Here is a 16174-nt window from a genome sequence, read left to right on the forward strand (position 1 = left end):
CGTTATGTTACACAAAATATTATTCAAAAAATAATTTTGGCCAAAAAGCTGAAGTAGAACGAAAAGTGGCTGAGCTGGAAGTGAATCTTGTGGAGCAGGTGGATCCGACCTGGTCCAATATGTTCTGGAAGTAAAGTCTTCCAGTACTTATTCCCTACGGGGAATGCTAAATCGCATTTTTTTTGCCGAATTCCGCTTGGAACACCCTCAAATATGAGTTGGCATATCCGGAAGAGAATTTGAACTTTGTACAACAACGCAACGCATGAACAATATCGAATAAATTTAGTTGATATTTTTAATTTATTTGAATAAATCTATGTGCAGACATTCCCTGCTTAGTGGAATTGAAATTTAATTAATTGACTATATGAAAGAAAAGAATATATCGAATGAAATTGAGCGGAATCCAAAAATTGTGAATAAGAATAACTCTGGTGTCTGAAGATGAAAAACAATATATCGTTTTCAATATGATCTAAAGTGGAAAAATCATCTTGAAAATTCACACAGAAGAAATGCAGTTTGACCAGTGCCAAATAAATGAATGCAATGGATGGCAAATTTAAATCATTCGAATTTAGTTTAATAATATCAAAATATCTGAGATTTTATGTGTTCAGAGCTTTTATTAGTCTCTCATTGTTTTTATTAGTATAATTATCATCATTAATAATACAGACTTCATTTTTAACTCTATGTTTTTATTCATCTACCTCGATATGAGTTTAATATTTTGTATATAATAATCTGTCGTAATTATTATTTAGAAAAGTAAATCAAGTGTACGTGTAATTTAGTCTTATTATTTAGTTTGTGTATATTTGTGTGTTTTCTTCATTTCATTTTGTTCAGTGTTCAATTTCAAGTGAGAAATATTCACATACAAGTTATTTACAAGAGGATTTTGACATAGTTTTCCCAATGTTTTATAAATCTTGTTCTTATTTTTATTCCATTTTTCGATTAGATCCAAATCCACAAACAATGATTGTTATCTGACATAAAATTTTGAGAAGTGTTATTGACGTCCATTTTATATCGATGATTTCAATTATTTTGTTGTGTGACAGAAGTAGATGCTGGTAAAATCTTGAAGTCAACTCTTCAAATAAGTCGATGCAGATCGATATTATTGTGTGTTTTTTGTTTGATGCAATGATCGATTTACGTGTAAAACCTAGGTGTTAATTACATAGATCCAAAATTTTCCAGTCTGTATAAGTGCCGTAAACTTTTGTCGAATTTTCGATTTTTTTTTTATCACAGATTACGAATTGATGACATTCATTAGATCTCTTGTTCTAATCATGTATTTTATTCGTATTTCGATTTCCTACAAAGATGTTTAATTTGTTCATCACATTGCAGAGTATCGTATATAACGAAACTATGCTCCATGTTACCGTGTGCGAAATACTTCAGACCAATATATTGTTCTGTTGAAAATGAAATCGATCAAATTGGCGCGCCGTAAATACTCTTTTAATCAGAAAATTGCCTTAAAAGTTACGCACAATTCAAAACAGTTCTGATGTTTGAATTTCATTCGGTTTTTTCCTCTCCACAATACGTCCTCAATATTTTAAAACTTCAAACAAAATGGAAATGGAAAGGGAAATGAAATGTCACATAATCGAAGAACAAATAATACAAATAAAAATGAAAATTTTCTACTGACGTAGTATTGTAGTTGCTTGCACATGCCCGTAAATAAATTGTATTTTCAAACGATTATATTTAAATTGAATTGGGTGAATTGGGTGATTTGAAAACCAACAAATACACTTTTTGCTATGGATATTTTTTGTGTTCATCTACATAGAAAAACTTGTTTGTTTTCGATACGTTACAATTGAAATATGGATGAATGGAAGGTGAAAGAAAATTGGTGCGCATATCGAAATTTGTATATGTGTTACAATCTGAAGTTTGCTTAATAATGCGGATGTTTTCTAAATAATTTGTTATTTATTGACAAATTACAAAAAAAATCAATGGAAACTCGTTGATTTTTTTTTTGAATAGCTCAAATATGTGCTATGTCATTTTATTTGATTTTGTCATTTGAAAACAAAGGGCCTCCCACGTAAATGCACTAATCATTTGTTAAATTACATCGTTTCATTTGTCACATTTAACATATAAATACTTAACAAAATATGCTGTAGCTTCAATTTGATAGTTGGTGATATAATAAATTTTGCACTCAAATTACTGCATCGTAGTTTTCAGTGAACTGTTTTTCCGTTAGTGGAATAGGTTTCTGCTCAATTTAATAACATCAGATAGCTGCATGATCATTAAAAAAAAGATATTGAAGTTTATACATGCTTGCATTGCTGATGGGCCTTCCATTTATGTTATCTATCTTTTAATACTATGCATTTCTCAAATTTATTCAGCCGGTTCAACAAAATCGTATACAAAAAGTGGACTTGAATTGAATTATTTTATGGTTTACTTCTGATAATGTTGAGTCTGTCATCTAATATAGGTTTTAATGTGACTGTTGCTTACCCGATTGCGAACCAAATTATACAGAAAACGGTATGTTAATTTACACAGCTTTCTATGTGGAATAATTCGCTCCGTAAGATTTAAGGGTGTTGTTTTCGGTTCAAATTTCAATTACTATTATTTGAGCATATTTTCTATTTACAGTGTATCTTTTTCCGTTTTTCTCTCTTTTACACTTTCATGGTTTTTTTTTCGCAAATAACATGCATTCTTTCACCAAAATATTCATAATCAAATCAAATAATTATTCATTCAATATTTGCGTTGACATTGAAACCAATGAACAAGAGAAATAAGTTCTAATCAGCTGGTATTAAAATTATAAGATGATGTGTTTAGATTGCAGTTAGAATCTATAAGCCAAATCGTATTCGTGATCATATATTTTTATCCTCAACTATTTTTCTCTCTCATTATATTGAAGCATATTTATGGAGTAGCACACATCACTGAATTGATCTGCGTAGATTACAATGTTCACACAAACTTAAACTGATAGTATTGTTGTTGTTGTTGTTGTTTTTTACGTTTAGGCTCGAAACGCACACGACGTATTTACCCGCAAAACTCGTTGTTCCGATTTAAAACGTTCCCTATAAAAGAGATAAGAATGGAAAAAGAATTAATTTTCTTCGTTGTATTATAATTGAATTAGTTTTTTTTATAAAAGACGATGTTGGGGGCACATTTAGTTCGAATAGAAGTTTTGAACGATTGCGTATAATACATTTACCGCTGATTATTTCTTTACTCTTCGAAGTGTCTCTACTTATACTTACTAGATGCACTTTCTTTAGAAAAAAATATAATAACCAAATTATTTATGGGTTCCGAGACTGATTTGAAGTGTTTACGCATAATTTCTCTACTGGAAGTTGAAGTGAATCGATTATTTTTAATTATATGATAACCAAAAACTATTATATAAAAACATAAGGAAGACGGAGTGAAAATCGGTAAATTACATGACATATTTGTTCAGCTCTTTGAAATCAAGAGAAGCAAATGGCAAAATATACCCACGCATATTTTAAACATGTACCATGTATTAATCTTTATGTCAATTTATCTTTAACCTCGCTTGTTGTAGCATACCATACATTTATTTATTTCAATAGTTTATTTTGTATATTCACATTGAGAAGATCAAGAACAGGTACAAGTAGTCGTTTATATTATTTACGCTACTATTGCATCCATTCGGTATGGGTCCTCTGAATTGAAAATTGCTGATAATTTTATTTGCTTCAGCTTGGTTTCTTTATTTCTTCAATAAATTTGAAGAGACTAAAATCAGACGTAGAGTATTGCAATACATGTACAATGGGTGTATGCTGAGTTTCAGAATTTAAATTTCGATTTTCGAACATGCTAACTCCGTATTGTTTATACGTTGCACAAATAAAAAATGACGCGCTGTTACAAATTGATTTTTTTTTGTAGTCCTGAGGTTCTGTATCTTGTTTATTTTGTTTCGTATGATTCAATTTTATGAATGAACGCTGATCCTTTGTTTTTTTTTCTTCAGGTTTTATCACAACCTACAATCAATGATCTCGTGGTCATATGTACTCGGACTGTGCAAATAGCTGGAGCCCGTATTCAGAAACACGCGAACAGACAATTGTGAAAAATGACCAAATGAACGAAAACCAAGAAATGTTAGCGTCCGAAGGCGACGGTGGAACGACACATAAAAACAAAAATTGCGTTGAACGAAAAGGCATGGACCAAAAACAGCAGCAGCAGCGGATAAAGTCTCTTAAACAGAGATATTATTAATAGTCTTTATCTGTAAAATTAATTTGATTTTTAAGCGGTGTCAAAAAAACACGGTCAGGAAAGAACGAACGTATCGTTCTTTTTTATTTCAAAAAAGAAGTAAGAAGATAGAATGAAATTCGTATGGGATGAGATCATGTTTTTAGTATTTTTGTGTGGTCAACACGAAGAAAGAAATGGTCGTAAAGAGAGAGAGGGAGAGAAAGACCAATATATGCGTGGTACGTTAACCGCAATCTTTGAAAGAACACAAACATTAATGATTTTGCTATCGGCACCTAAAACGACATTGATGGACGAGTTGAGTGAGATTTTAATCTATCATCGATTTTATACCTCGTTTTTTCGTCGCATTTGACGTTTCCTCTCATTAATTTTATTTTATGTTTTCCAACGATACATGTCGAAGCAAGGTATAACAGCAAATTTTATCAGAGATATCGATAAAATAGAAAAGATTCATGATGTAAGATAAAACAAGAATAGCTACGACAACCCGATATGATGGTTCTGTGCGATGCGATGCTTTGACGGACAATATCAAACGAACTGATTATTTTAGTTCATTTGTTTTGTCTTTTGGAAATTCACTTTCAGCATTTATTTACAAATTTAACAGATTTCCTTCAACAAATGAAAGTTATCCATTGCTTTGAATTCCAACTTTTATGTTCCATTCAATTTTTTGAGATCTATGCAATAATATACTCAATTTGTTCGAAATCATACACACTATTTCATTACACATTTCATTCGTCTGAGAAATTTCACACATTGATGTGAGAAAATGACAGGGGAAATAATAAATGATACGGTTGAAATGGAAGCAGATAAATATTTGACTGTCTATTGAACGTAAAAGAATGGAACGATATATTGAAAGATGATCCGTTCACTATACGCATACGAGATTCAGCATGCGTGTATGCGAATGATGTTACGCTTGCAAACGCTAAATGAATCCGAAAAGTGTACATCCTCCGTAGAAGAACATTTTGAAAGCTGTGCATCTTGTAATCGAATCAATGAATCTCTAAAATTCAATGAATTCAGTCGTCGAACCAAAAACGAAGGATGATATACGAAAAAGATACGTTGCTAACCTCTGTTCTGGGTAATGAAGCAAACTAAGGTTCTGTTTTTGAATTTATTTATCGTTAGCTTATCACACAGTCTCTTCTCATCTCGTTCCCTATCTAACCTGTTAAATGACCAAACAAATGACATAGAAAGCATCGCCTTATTATTTAAATTAGTCGAAAAACTGTCAACAATCTATTTTATAACTTTTCTATATGAGTTGACGTTGAGCGAAGGGAAGACAAAACGCAATGACGGACAAACCGAAAAAAGGAAACCGAGCACTTAAAAGAAAACCGTGTTTAGTCCCATAAATGATGTCAAACTAAAAAGAATAAGAAATATACGTCGAAAAATTCCATCTCGGTTTGATCTAGCAATTTTGGTCGTTTGAGTCACGTTCACTTGATGGTACATTTACCATCGAATTTATACGGTGTAGCTGTTCATTACTACGGACCAAAGATTTGTTCAATAGCGATGTGATTTACATGCATACGACCAAATCACACAGAATAAATCTATTAATTTGATACTTTTTTTTTCTATCAACTCAATTTCTAGATTCCCGACGTGTTCGCCCAAGTTACCATACACATAGATTTAACACCATAATATACATACATTTCCGGTATAGGTTATCTTCGTTAGGTCATTTAGAAAGATACATAGAAATTAAGCCTCAAAATTAACCTCATGCAATTGAAGCGTTCATTTATTAAATATCGCAATATAATTTCAGCAAAAGTAAATGGTTTATTGTGGTAGAAATATGTTTTCGACTTTAAAGTTGATGACATTATGAATATTTTAAGCAGAATTGACGAACCTTTTTGAATATGATGTTCGTTAGATTTCGATCCACATACAATGATTATTATTTCTCATGAACGGCAACTTCAGACTGGTGCAACAAACCCGTTGTTCATTTGACCACTAAAAAGATGGAAAAAAAGTTTGAAAAATTCTGCATTTCAATCAAAATTAAATGTGTCGTTGAGAATAAAAATGGGATTAACCAAAACCGCTCGTTTACATGTGAATCATTTTTGTGTTCCTGGTAAGAGATAGAAGACCAATGTCTTCTGCAATTTTTCAGAACATTTCAAGATCTTCATCTTTACTTGAGATACTTGTCTCGTATCTTATACCAGAAACACAAAAATGGTTCGCATAGAAACATGCGGTATCAGCTAATCGCATTTTTATTCTCAACGACACAAATGTATCTACCTCTTATAAAATGGTTTGAACGCAGCATTGTCTTGATATCCACTATTTTGATTATTATTTACGCTTTCGTTCCAGTGCGACACGTTGCCTGTAATGATTTTTTTATGTGTTACAAAAAAATTAAAACAAAACTGAAATTCGTGAATAATAACGGGGTCCGTACATAATGTTAAATGAGTCAGTGTAATTTTGACCTCTTCAAAAATAAAATCAGTTTTTAACAGAGCAATAAACCACAAGCGATCCTTGTGACTCCGATTTTAGTGTGTTGAAAAATACACTGTAACGCTCAGGACATCACTATCGATGCTCCACGATGTCGCCAGTGGTATATGCTTTTGCAGCAACCTGAACAAAATAGTAATTTATTGTCTCGTTTGGATGGGATCAAAATTTCGCGGGAAACTTTATTTCTTCAAGAGTTTAAAATATTTCAGAATAAAAGTGATCTAAGGTGATGTTTTCATCACTGTAGATTTGTGAATTTGGTTCTAATCTATTCAATAGTATTTTTAATCAAGGAATCGTTGGAATTATTGGAACCTCTTCAACGCATTTTTAATAGTAAGTTGGATTTGATTTGAAATCTCTTTTTTTTAAATAAAAAGCATATTTACTCTTCAGATTTGGTGGAGTTTGAGGTGGTGTTAAAGCAATTTGTCTCAATGATGTCAAATCATTTTGATTTCTAAGGGACGTCAAACTGATTTGGCTTCCAAAATCGGTTTGGGCTTCTTGAAACCCCATCGGCTGTTGTTGATGTTGTTGTGGGGTCGTCAGATTTTGAATATTTGAGTTGCTGCTGGTTGAATTGGTATTGCTGTTCTTGTTGGAATTGCTGTAATTGAAATTGGACGAGAAAATTAAATGTAAAATATCAGGAAAATTCATTTGTCTGCACCAACCTGAGCGTAGGATGCTGCATTTGATGCTGCGTATTTGTATTGTTCGTATTGTGAGGTATTGTATTGTTCGTATTGTAAGTTAGAAACCCCTGTGTATAACCCCGAGAATAAGGATTGTTGGTATAACTTCCGGCCATTGCTTGCGGATTCGAAGCCTGGTGCTGTAGAGTATTGTGCAGATGACTGGAGTTCTGAATTGAATTCGATCCGCTCGCTATTTAAAAATGACAATTTGAATTCTCATGTCAATTCTTCTGAACTTGAGAAAAGTGATTCAAATAGATGACTTTAAAATTTAAATAGATAACTTCCCATTTTTCATAAATTCACTTAGCCACATAAATTTGCATGGATGGCCACTCACGAAATAAAAATGACTCAATCTCAGCTGGATGGGAATTCATCTTGGTATATATCTATTTGAATTTTAAAGGCTGATAAAATGAAATAATTTAACGGAACCTTGTAGTGCAGTGTTGCCGATAGGGTTTGTCGGAGAGTTGCCCATTATCATCGAACTGAGATCGCCACTTTGATGCGAATGTGGATTGTGTGAACTGTGGGGATGCGTATGAGAATGATGGTATGGATTTGTCATCCAGGCGCCGTGTTGTGATTGTACTATTGGAGGTGGGGTCTTGCAAGCGGCTGTGTCTGCTAAGCTCCATATTTTCGGCTTCGATGCTGGAAGAGGGATGCCACAGTCGCTGCTTGCTTGGTTTTTTGAACCAGGTACCATTTCTTCTTTTATTCCTCCACTAGCTGTTGTTGATATGACAAAAAATGAAAAATTAACAACTTTGGAATGTTTATGAAGCTACAGGTTCATAGTGGGGAACAGTAACTCACCACTCCATGCACTCAACATTGCATGATGATGGTGATAAGGCGGATGTTGTAGATGATGTTGACCTGTCACATTGAAAAATTCTATTGTACTACTATATATTATATACATATAATATGATATATATATAAAAAATTTGACAAATATTCTGAAACTAACCTCGGTGATAGTTCGCCGATTGCATTGCACCTGGATGGTTAAGTATTTGTTCACCTTTGCGTTCGTCATCAGTGATATCGTCATCGTCCTCGTCTTTACAATGTTCGGATTTCACTCTATGCAAGTCTAAACCAAATATCGCAAAATACCATCAATATGTCAATTAATAATTAGTGTAAAAAGAAAACAGTGTTACAATTCGCTTTGGCTCCGTTTACCGGTTTCTAAAAACAGTTATCGCATTCTGAGGTAGATTCTGAAATAGTTATTGTCGTTAAAACGCTCTCTCCTTCAGATTTGATCTATAAACCCAATAAAATTATTGACCCATGATAAACTTATTTCGCAATTCGTCTCGGTGAATTAAATAAAGTCAAACGGGGACATATGAATGGGATGGTACACGCTAAGTGTCAAAAACGCGCACAACTTCATTTTAACACCCTCCTATTTGAGCCCCTCCATACAGTTTCGCACCGACATTGAAAATCGTTTTGCAACAAAGTGAAATCATAGTAAAACATAATCCCCCTTTGCAGTGAACAGCGCATATATATGGGTTCGCCATTCAAATGGATAACGGGATGGAGATACAAAAAGGGAGAGATGCGTTGGTAGTACCCTTGGTTTATTTTACCAAACACATTTCAATCATAATCAATTCAATCCATGTGTGTATTATACGACGTTGAAGAGGAAGATGAGGATAATATATGTGTGCGCGGCTATCCATTTATCCGAAGTAGGAGTATGGCATTTATGCTATAATAAAAAATTTATTTTCTGATTGACTGAATGAAAACCTAATGAATAGACTTCGACTACTGTCGATGCTCCTGCTGCTGTTATCCACGAACTCTTTGTAGTGTGTGTCTCCCTCGTGTTAACCATATCACTCTTTCTCTTTAAGTAACTAAAAAGGCCCGCGTGATCATATCCATTATCCGATTAAGTAAAGTGAATATGCCACTTGTTTGTATAATAACACGCATACAACACTTAGTTCTTTCAGTTGTGTTTTTTTCTCTTCACCACTGCGTTTGAAATCACACAATTCAGAGAAACGGGAAGTACCCTCCTGCAGCCAAACGAGCCAAATAAGAAAAGTGGCACTCGGCTATTGATGCGGGAGTGTATAATGTGCGAATTGTGAGTATTTATGTGCGGCCACACTCGTTTTTTCCGATGCCTTTCCGCGTGTCTTTTTCCCTTCTTTTGGCAACATGTGTAATGCTGACGCGGGTAAACGGCAACAGCAACGACGACGACAACAACAACAACAACAACAACAGCAACAATGACGACGGTTTCAGTTTAAATTGAATGATACGCAAAACGCTCGAAAGATACATGAAATGAAACGAATTGGATTGACGATGTGAAGAAAATCTGTACTTCCCCAAGCGTTTTAACCTCAACAATTTTCTACTCTATTTCAAACAGACGAACCCTATCATTAAATAACATTTTGAGAGCGCGCGTACGCTATTAATCGGCTCCGGCACACATGAAATATTTATATCTGTATTTTGTATACAGTTTATTTATAATGAAATTCTCACTTTGAGATAATAGCACATTATTATATTATCGATATGCATGGGTGACGGTTAAATTGTGAAAATGCAGTGATAAAGCTGAAAAACATAGAATGCTACGCAGTCAAAGTGTGCCGGGGAAAAACGAAAAGTGGGAGAGATTGAACTAATAGAGCGGTGGCTCAATAAAACAACAGCCCGACTTGAGGTTATCTGACTTTCTTTCTTGATGGGTTCGACTTTTTGTCATTTGAGCATTCAATAAGGAAAGCTGGATTCATTATTTGTTTGAAGATGAATTACTTCCCGAGAAACGTAATGTTTTGTTTTTGTTTTTCTGTCTAAGTGCTGCTCTTTGAAATGAAAAGCAGTGAAGTACAAAACTGGAACAGACTTCTATATTTCTTTATTCATCGTATGAACGGACAGCAACATCGCACAATACCGAATGCTATCTACGACTTGATATCATTATATATCCCCAAACACTATACACGACATATTGAACCAACGTGCGAATGAATTAAGGGGTATGATAAACTCTTGCTCACTTAGTGAATTGTTTTCTCATTCTATTTGGTAAACGTGGTAAACAATTTAGCTGTAAATATATCAATAGCTTTGATGTTTATTAATAAGCCATTAGGTAAATGGGTGTTTATTGATAACATTTATCAAATTGACACTCAGTTAGGCACGTGGAAAATTTTCCGAATATACATTGCCTTCGAACCTATTTCGAGAAGAATTTCATTCAAAAAAAAACAACAACAAATTTGAGGGAAATGAAAATATAAATTGAGTGCGACATCTCATTGCCATTTTTCCTGCGATTTTTCTTCCATCATGAACGATGCACTTTACTTTGCGTTTGAATAGAGCATAGATGTGCACTATTGCGGCATCATTCGGCATTCCTATGTCTGTACCATAATTTTTGCTCTTGACATACAAATAAAGCACATTTACGTGTATATGATAAAACGATTTGAAAAGCGGAAAGCAGTGTTAAAAATGGCTACATGTACAGCGCAGAGAAGGGATTTTTTTTGTTGTAGCTCGAAACAACTTTACAGTTCCATGGTATGAAAAACACAATTTTTCTTCACGTCAATACATCTACTATGTTCTCGTCACATGTGTGTCTAAATAACATTTGTCATGTGCCCATATGTATGGATTTGCACTTGTGTAAAAAAAAGAGATGGAAAATGAAACGAACGAATGGAAAACCTGCTTTTTTATTCTTATTTTTCTCGAACGAATTTGCGTTCTCGTGTCATAGACGCACACACGTACAAGTAAATCAAGTGTGATCGCACATTGAGCGCTCGTAGTTCGTATCATTGTTTCTACCTTCGCCAACTGAATTGAAGAGTGGAAACAAGTGCATTGTCATTTCACACATTTTTAACTTAACGCCTTTTAGCTTTATCAACGAAAATTGAATGATTTCGTTCATATGTGCTCCCGTGAGATATGATTGCATCTTCAATCTGCAATTTTAACAAAGGCGAGAAAAGGGAACAATAATGTATTTCGTCTTCTTTCCGTGACATGAAAAAAATTTGTTTGGCAAAACACAATAATACCGACTGAGGAGTTATCTGAGAAAACAGCTGCGCTGAAGTATTACAAGAGCATTTGAATTATTGATGCGACGCTCTGCTTTCATCGTAATATTTGAACAACTTCAACGGATAGATAACCACGAAATCGAACAAATTGTCTTTTACAAAGCGATAAATAGCCGAAAGTGAATAAATCACTTAGAAAACATATGTCAAGTTATCAATAATTATTGAAGATGACTCAAAAAATCACTTAAGGAATTCGATTACTTATAACTTTTTCGTTCGCACAGTTAATTATTCCATTGTAATGAGCTCTCTTACCTTTGTGATCACGATTTTTATCCATGTCGGAATCCTCCTTATCTTTTTCATCATCGGAAATCATTGCATCATCGTCATCCTATTGGATTGATGTCAACGAATTTTTTGATTAATTTAGATTTATAATGAACGGATATAGATTGGTTTTCTGCATTCGAGCAATTTAATTGACAAAAGGTAGTGATTGTCGTCATATAAAAAATGGCGATTTCGCACACAGAACGGACTTATGTCAAATACGAAATCGGTAGCTATCACTTGAGTTGTTAGGCGGTTTGTCATAATAAAATTGTCGAATCTGCCAATCTGTTTAGGTAAAAAGAGAGAAGGAAATACGAATATTTCGTTCTGTTGATCGAAGTAGGAGTATATCAAGTAGGAGATATTAAGTAGGAGCTAAGTAAGCTATGTTCTAAGCTATTGCCTGTTTATTCTTCGGCTCCCATGTCATCTTATTTTCTTTTTTCAATCGTCGTCTCGCGTTCGCAAACCACGTTGAAACTTGTGTTAGTGTCATTTTTGTGATGATTGCTAACATAATCTTTTCTCCTTTTGTTGGATAAGGATTCTTTTTGTGTTCATTAAGCCACGCTTTGAGTGTTGCTGTCGATTCACGAGTCGCATTTTTCCGACGTGCAGCCAAATCATACCCAGCACCATATCTGCAAGAATATTAAAATAATTTTCAATTGCTTTCATAGTTAGATTAATGCGCCAAAGCGGTAAAAAACCTTAGTTCCTACAAACGAATGAAAGATATAGAAAATAAATATGAAAAACAATACATCATCAATTTGTCAAATGATAGTAATTTAATCTGATATGTTCTATTAATATAACAATCACTGGTTCTAGGAGAATAAAGTACCAATGATTTATTTATTCACATCTAACACACATTGTCATAATGTCAAACAAAACATTGACTAAAGCGAAAATTTCATATTGTAATCAATCAAATGAGTTAAAGTCAAAGCTTAGAACAATTCAAACTTCTTCAATATTGTGACGAAAATTATGTTTACTTGTCTATGCTAATTTCTCCCATGCGGAAATTTAGCTTAAAAAATTATTTCTCTGAAACTTTCACTATGTTTTCCTGATTTTCTTGGCGAGAAACATTACCTTCAATCTATTTGAGTTCGAGACATACTAACTTCTGTTTGTTCAATTCAGTCGATTTCCTGGCAACTGGGGAATGCGCTTTATATCAGTTTATTTGTTTGTTTCAACACCATCCCAATGATATACTAAGAGTTCAAAATGTCAGTGTGAAAATGGAAAGCAACTGAACCTATACAGTGCCCATGCTATCAAAACACTACGTGTTTCTGTCGCTATTGATTCGGATGAAGCTATTGAGATGGCGTTAGCGCTCACAATAATTTGACAAGTCCAATCAACAACAATCAAATATAACAGCATTTTCATCCAAAATAAATTAAATTTTTCTGTGGAGGTTGGGCACAATTTTCCAAAGAGATTTTCCAAAAATTGTGTGTCTATATTCCGGATTAATGTTTGTGGTCTATATACAGTTTTGGTATACATTTGTAAAGTCACCGAAGACTGTCTGCTTCATACGACAAAATATATTGGTGGGAACAAAAATTTGAATTATTCGGTTTTGCAGAAAACCTCTCACACAAGTTTTCTATCCTAACTATTTTAGTTATACGGAGACCGTATGTAAGTGTTTATATCGGCTCATATCTCGGCTTATATACTTTGTTTAATACCGTATTCAACATCACGGTGCATCATTTACAAACTACTTTCCAATCTTGTCGAATCAAGCGGATGCACAAGATACAGCTGAAAGAAATGGAATATGGTTGTCTTTGTTTATATGTAACGTTTGTAATAGTTGATCACGAACTTTTATACAGCAGTTTTGTGTAAGCAAGTGTCACATGGCTCGAAAATACGAATTAATTTGGTTTTAGTGTGGAAGTTTCAAACCATAGAATTTATAATTTAGTAATGGAACGAACCGCCGTCAACCAAAATATGTATACGGTGGTATTTTAATTAAACCCAACACATGTTTTCCCTATAATACATACATACAAACATACATAGATCCATTCACTCACACTGATAAATACATATATAACGAAATATATTATGATATATGCAAATTGAGTTGGTGTATAATGTTTGAATGGCTTGAAATATTGGGGATGAGAAAATATTTTTATTCCTATCAAGAACACCACACTATCATTTATCAAGACGATCAAAAAACAAATATTTATTGAATGGATATTTTACTATTTGTAAATTCAGAACGATTCATTACATAAAACGTAGTGTTAAGACGCTGCGGTTTTCTGTATACTTTGTCGGAAATCTGAATAGTTTCAATCAAAATCAGAAAAGAGTATCTGTCATTTAAAAAAATTTCATATAATAATTATAATGATTCATGACACAAGAAATCTTAACCAGATAATAACTTATCTTTCGAAAAGAGAAAAAAATGCTGTTACACTATAATAGAATCAATTGACATTTTTAATTTTCAAATATCGTTAACCATTGCGTTTGACATGAATCTTGTTCATATTTAATCATCTGATTCCAGACATCAATGCAAAAGGAGGAACTGGGACAAGCTTCTCACCATAATGTGTTACCATTGAATATGTTCACAAATACATTGATTTCGGATGGTTTATTCAATGCAATATACAATGGAGTCGTATAAAACAATCCTCCCAATCATGTCGTCGATTTCATAATTACACGATGAAGCAAACGCATTGCACACTTGGAATCCTTTCATAGACAAAGATCGATATGCGTGTGTTCGCGTCAACGGAATTGCTTTCAAGCGGCCTTCTATTGCTTTGTGTGGTGTTTTTCTGTATTCAGTGGAAATAGAATCGGTAATCATACCAAATCGGTTAGATTGCACTCACCAAGAAAAGCTATGTGGTGAGTGTAATTGACTCAGCTTTACACACACACATATATATATATATATATAATATATAATTGTATATATATATAGACAGATACTCGCAAGTCCCGATTTAATGCACAAAGCGGTCCCCAAAATATCTATTTTAGTTTAACTACATAATTCATGCCAGTATCAGACTCCAGTTTCAGCTTTCTTGTCATATACACATTGTTCTGTACATAATTTCCAAGTTGCAGACACAAACATTCCATAAACACAACGGGAATGGGGCATACCGACTATGTACTATTATGGTAGTGTATTTACTGTGGGGTATATTTGTATATTTGGATTTTCAACAGAGTATTGAGATTGCAACGACATTTCCATGCGCATTGTATATATACGCGTCATTATATGCGATTGAAAATATTAAATTTAAGCGTTTTGCATAAAAATTTGCAACTCTTTTTATTTTTATTTTTCTCTTCTGCCGTTCAACATATGTAACCGTACAACACTCAAAGCGAACATGGGGTTGTGCACAACTGTACAGTAACAACACACTCTGCTTTTCTGAATACATAAGCAAATATGTGGAATTTGCAAATATTTCACAATGTTTATCCATGTTTTTGTGTAAAATTTACAAGCACCAAACATGGTGTAAAAGTCTCATATCACTACATTTCCATCACATATAATGGCAGCGCACTGGAAATTATGTAATGTTTATGCTAACACAGTTAACGTTAAGTATATGAACAAAAGTGTCGTGTTTTCTTTCTATTCGAGTTCACAAACTTGCATATTAGTGTATCTATGACTGATTCTACAATCTACATGCAAAAGATTTTTACTCCTGTGGATTTTTTTCCATTCAGAAATGTTTGAAAACTTTGATTATCAAAAATCAAATTCTCTGTGTGCATAACTCAAACATATCAATTTTAATATAACGAATTGGTTCCTGAGTCTATCTCTCCTCGTTGCTTACAACAAAACGGATTTAGGCGGATGCATTGGAACTTCCATGTTGAAAAGAACAGAACATAAGAGCTGCTAACCATACAATTTGGCCGTTAACCGACTAAGAATTTAACGAAAAAACATTCAAAAACTTGTGTTTGAGTTTGATTGAACCTTAAATGTGAAGTGCAAATTGAACTTTATGCGCCAATTGTCAGTACTCCTTATTCTATCTGTGAACGGAATTTTTTTAAATCTATTGTTTCAATAATGTACTTCAAGTTTTTCTCTCATATAGACACATGCTCCCTGAACTACACACTGTGGTTCAAGTGGTA

At 33.5% G+C, this 16174-nt stretch overlaps 1 protein-coding gene across 10 annotated transcripts in view; it reads right to left on the bottom strand.

The window, feature by feature from the left end:
* Positions 1-609: 609 nt before the first annotated feature.
* Positions 610-16174, bottom strand: part of LOC129578446 (homeobox protein araucan-like) — a 63585-nt gene continuing 48020 nt past the window's right edge. For 6 of the 10 annotated variants that reach the window (XM_055467061.1, XM_055467063.1, XM_055467066.1 and 3 more), the window contains 10 exons: positions 12384-12621; positions 11960-12038; positions 8527-8652; positions 8370-8450; positions 7983-8282; positions 7521-7734; positions 7233-7453; positions 6616-6703; positions 6212-6318; positions 610-3113 (listed from right to left, as the gene is read on the bottom strand). In XM_055467061.1, the coding sequence (XP_055323036.1) occupies positions 6282-6318; positions 6616-6703; positions 7233-7453; positions 7521-7734; positions 7983-8282; positions 8370-8450; positions 8527-8652; positions 11960-12038; positions 12384-12621 (1384 nt within the window). In that variant the 3' untranslated portion in view covers positions 610-3113; positions 6212-6281. Of the gene's footprint in view, positions 6319-6615; positions 6704-7232; positions 7454-7520; positions 7735-7982; positions 8283-8369; positions 8451-8526; positions 8653-11959; positions 12039-12383; positions 12622-16174 lie in introns of all 10 variants that reach the window. The other 4 variants (XM_055467062.1, XM_055467067.1, XM_055467065.1 and 1 more) reach the window with 2 other exon arrangements.

The sequence above is a fragment of the Sitodiplosis mosellana genome, unplaced genomic scaffold, assembly GCF_009176505.1.
Source record: "Sitodiplosis mosellana isolate CC-2019 unplaced genomic scaffold, AAFC_SMos_1.0 Smas_scaffold_6226, whole genome shotgun sequence".
Taxonomy (NCBI): Eukaryota; Metazoa; Arthropoda; class Insecta; order Diptera; family Cecidomyiidae; genus Sitodiplosis; species Sitodiplosis mosellana.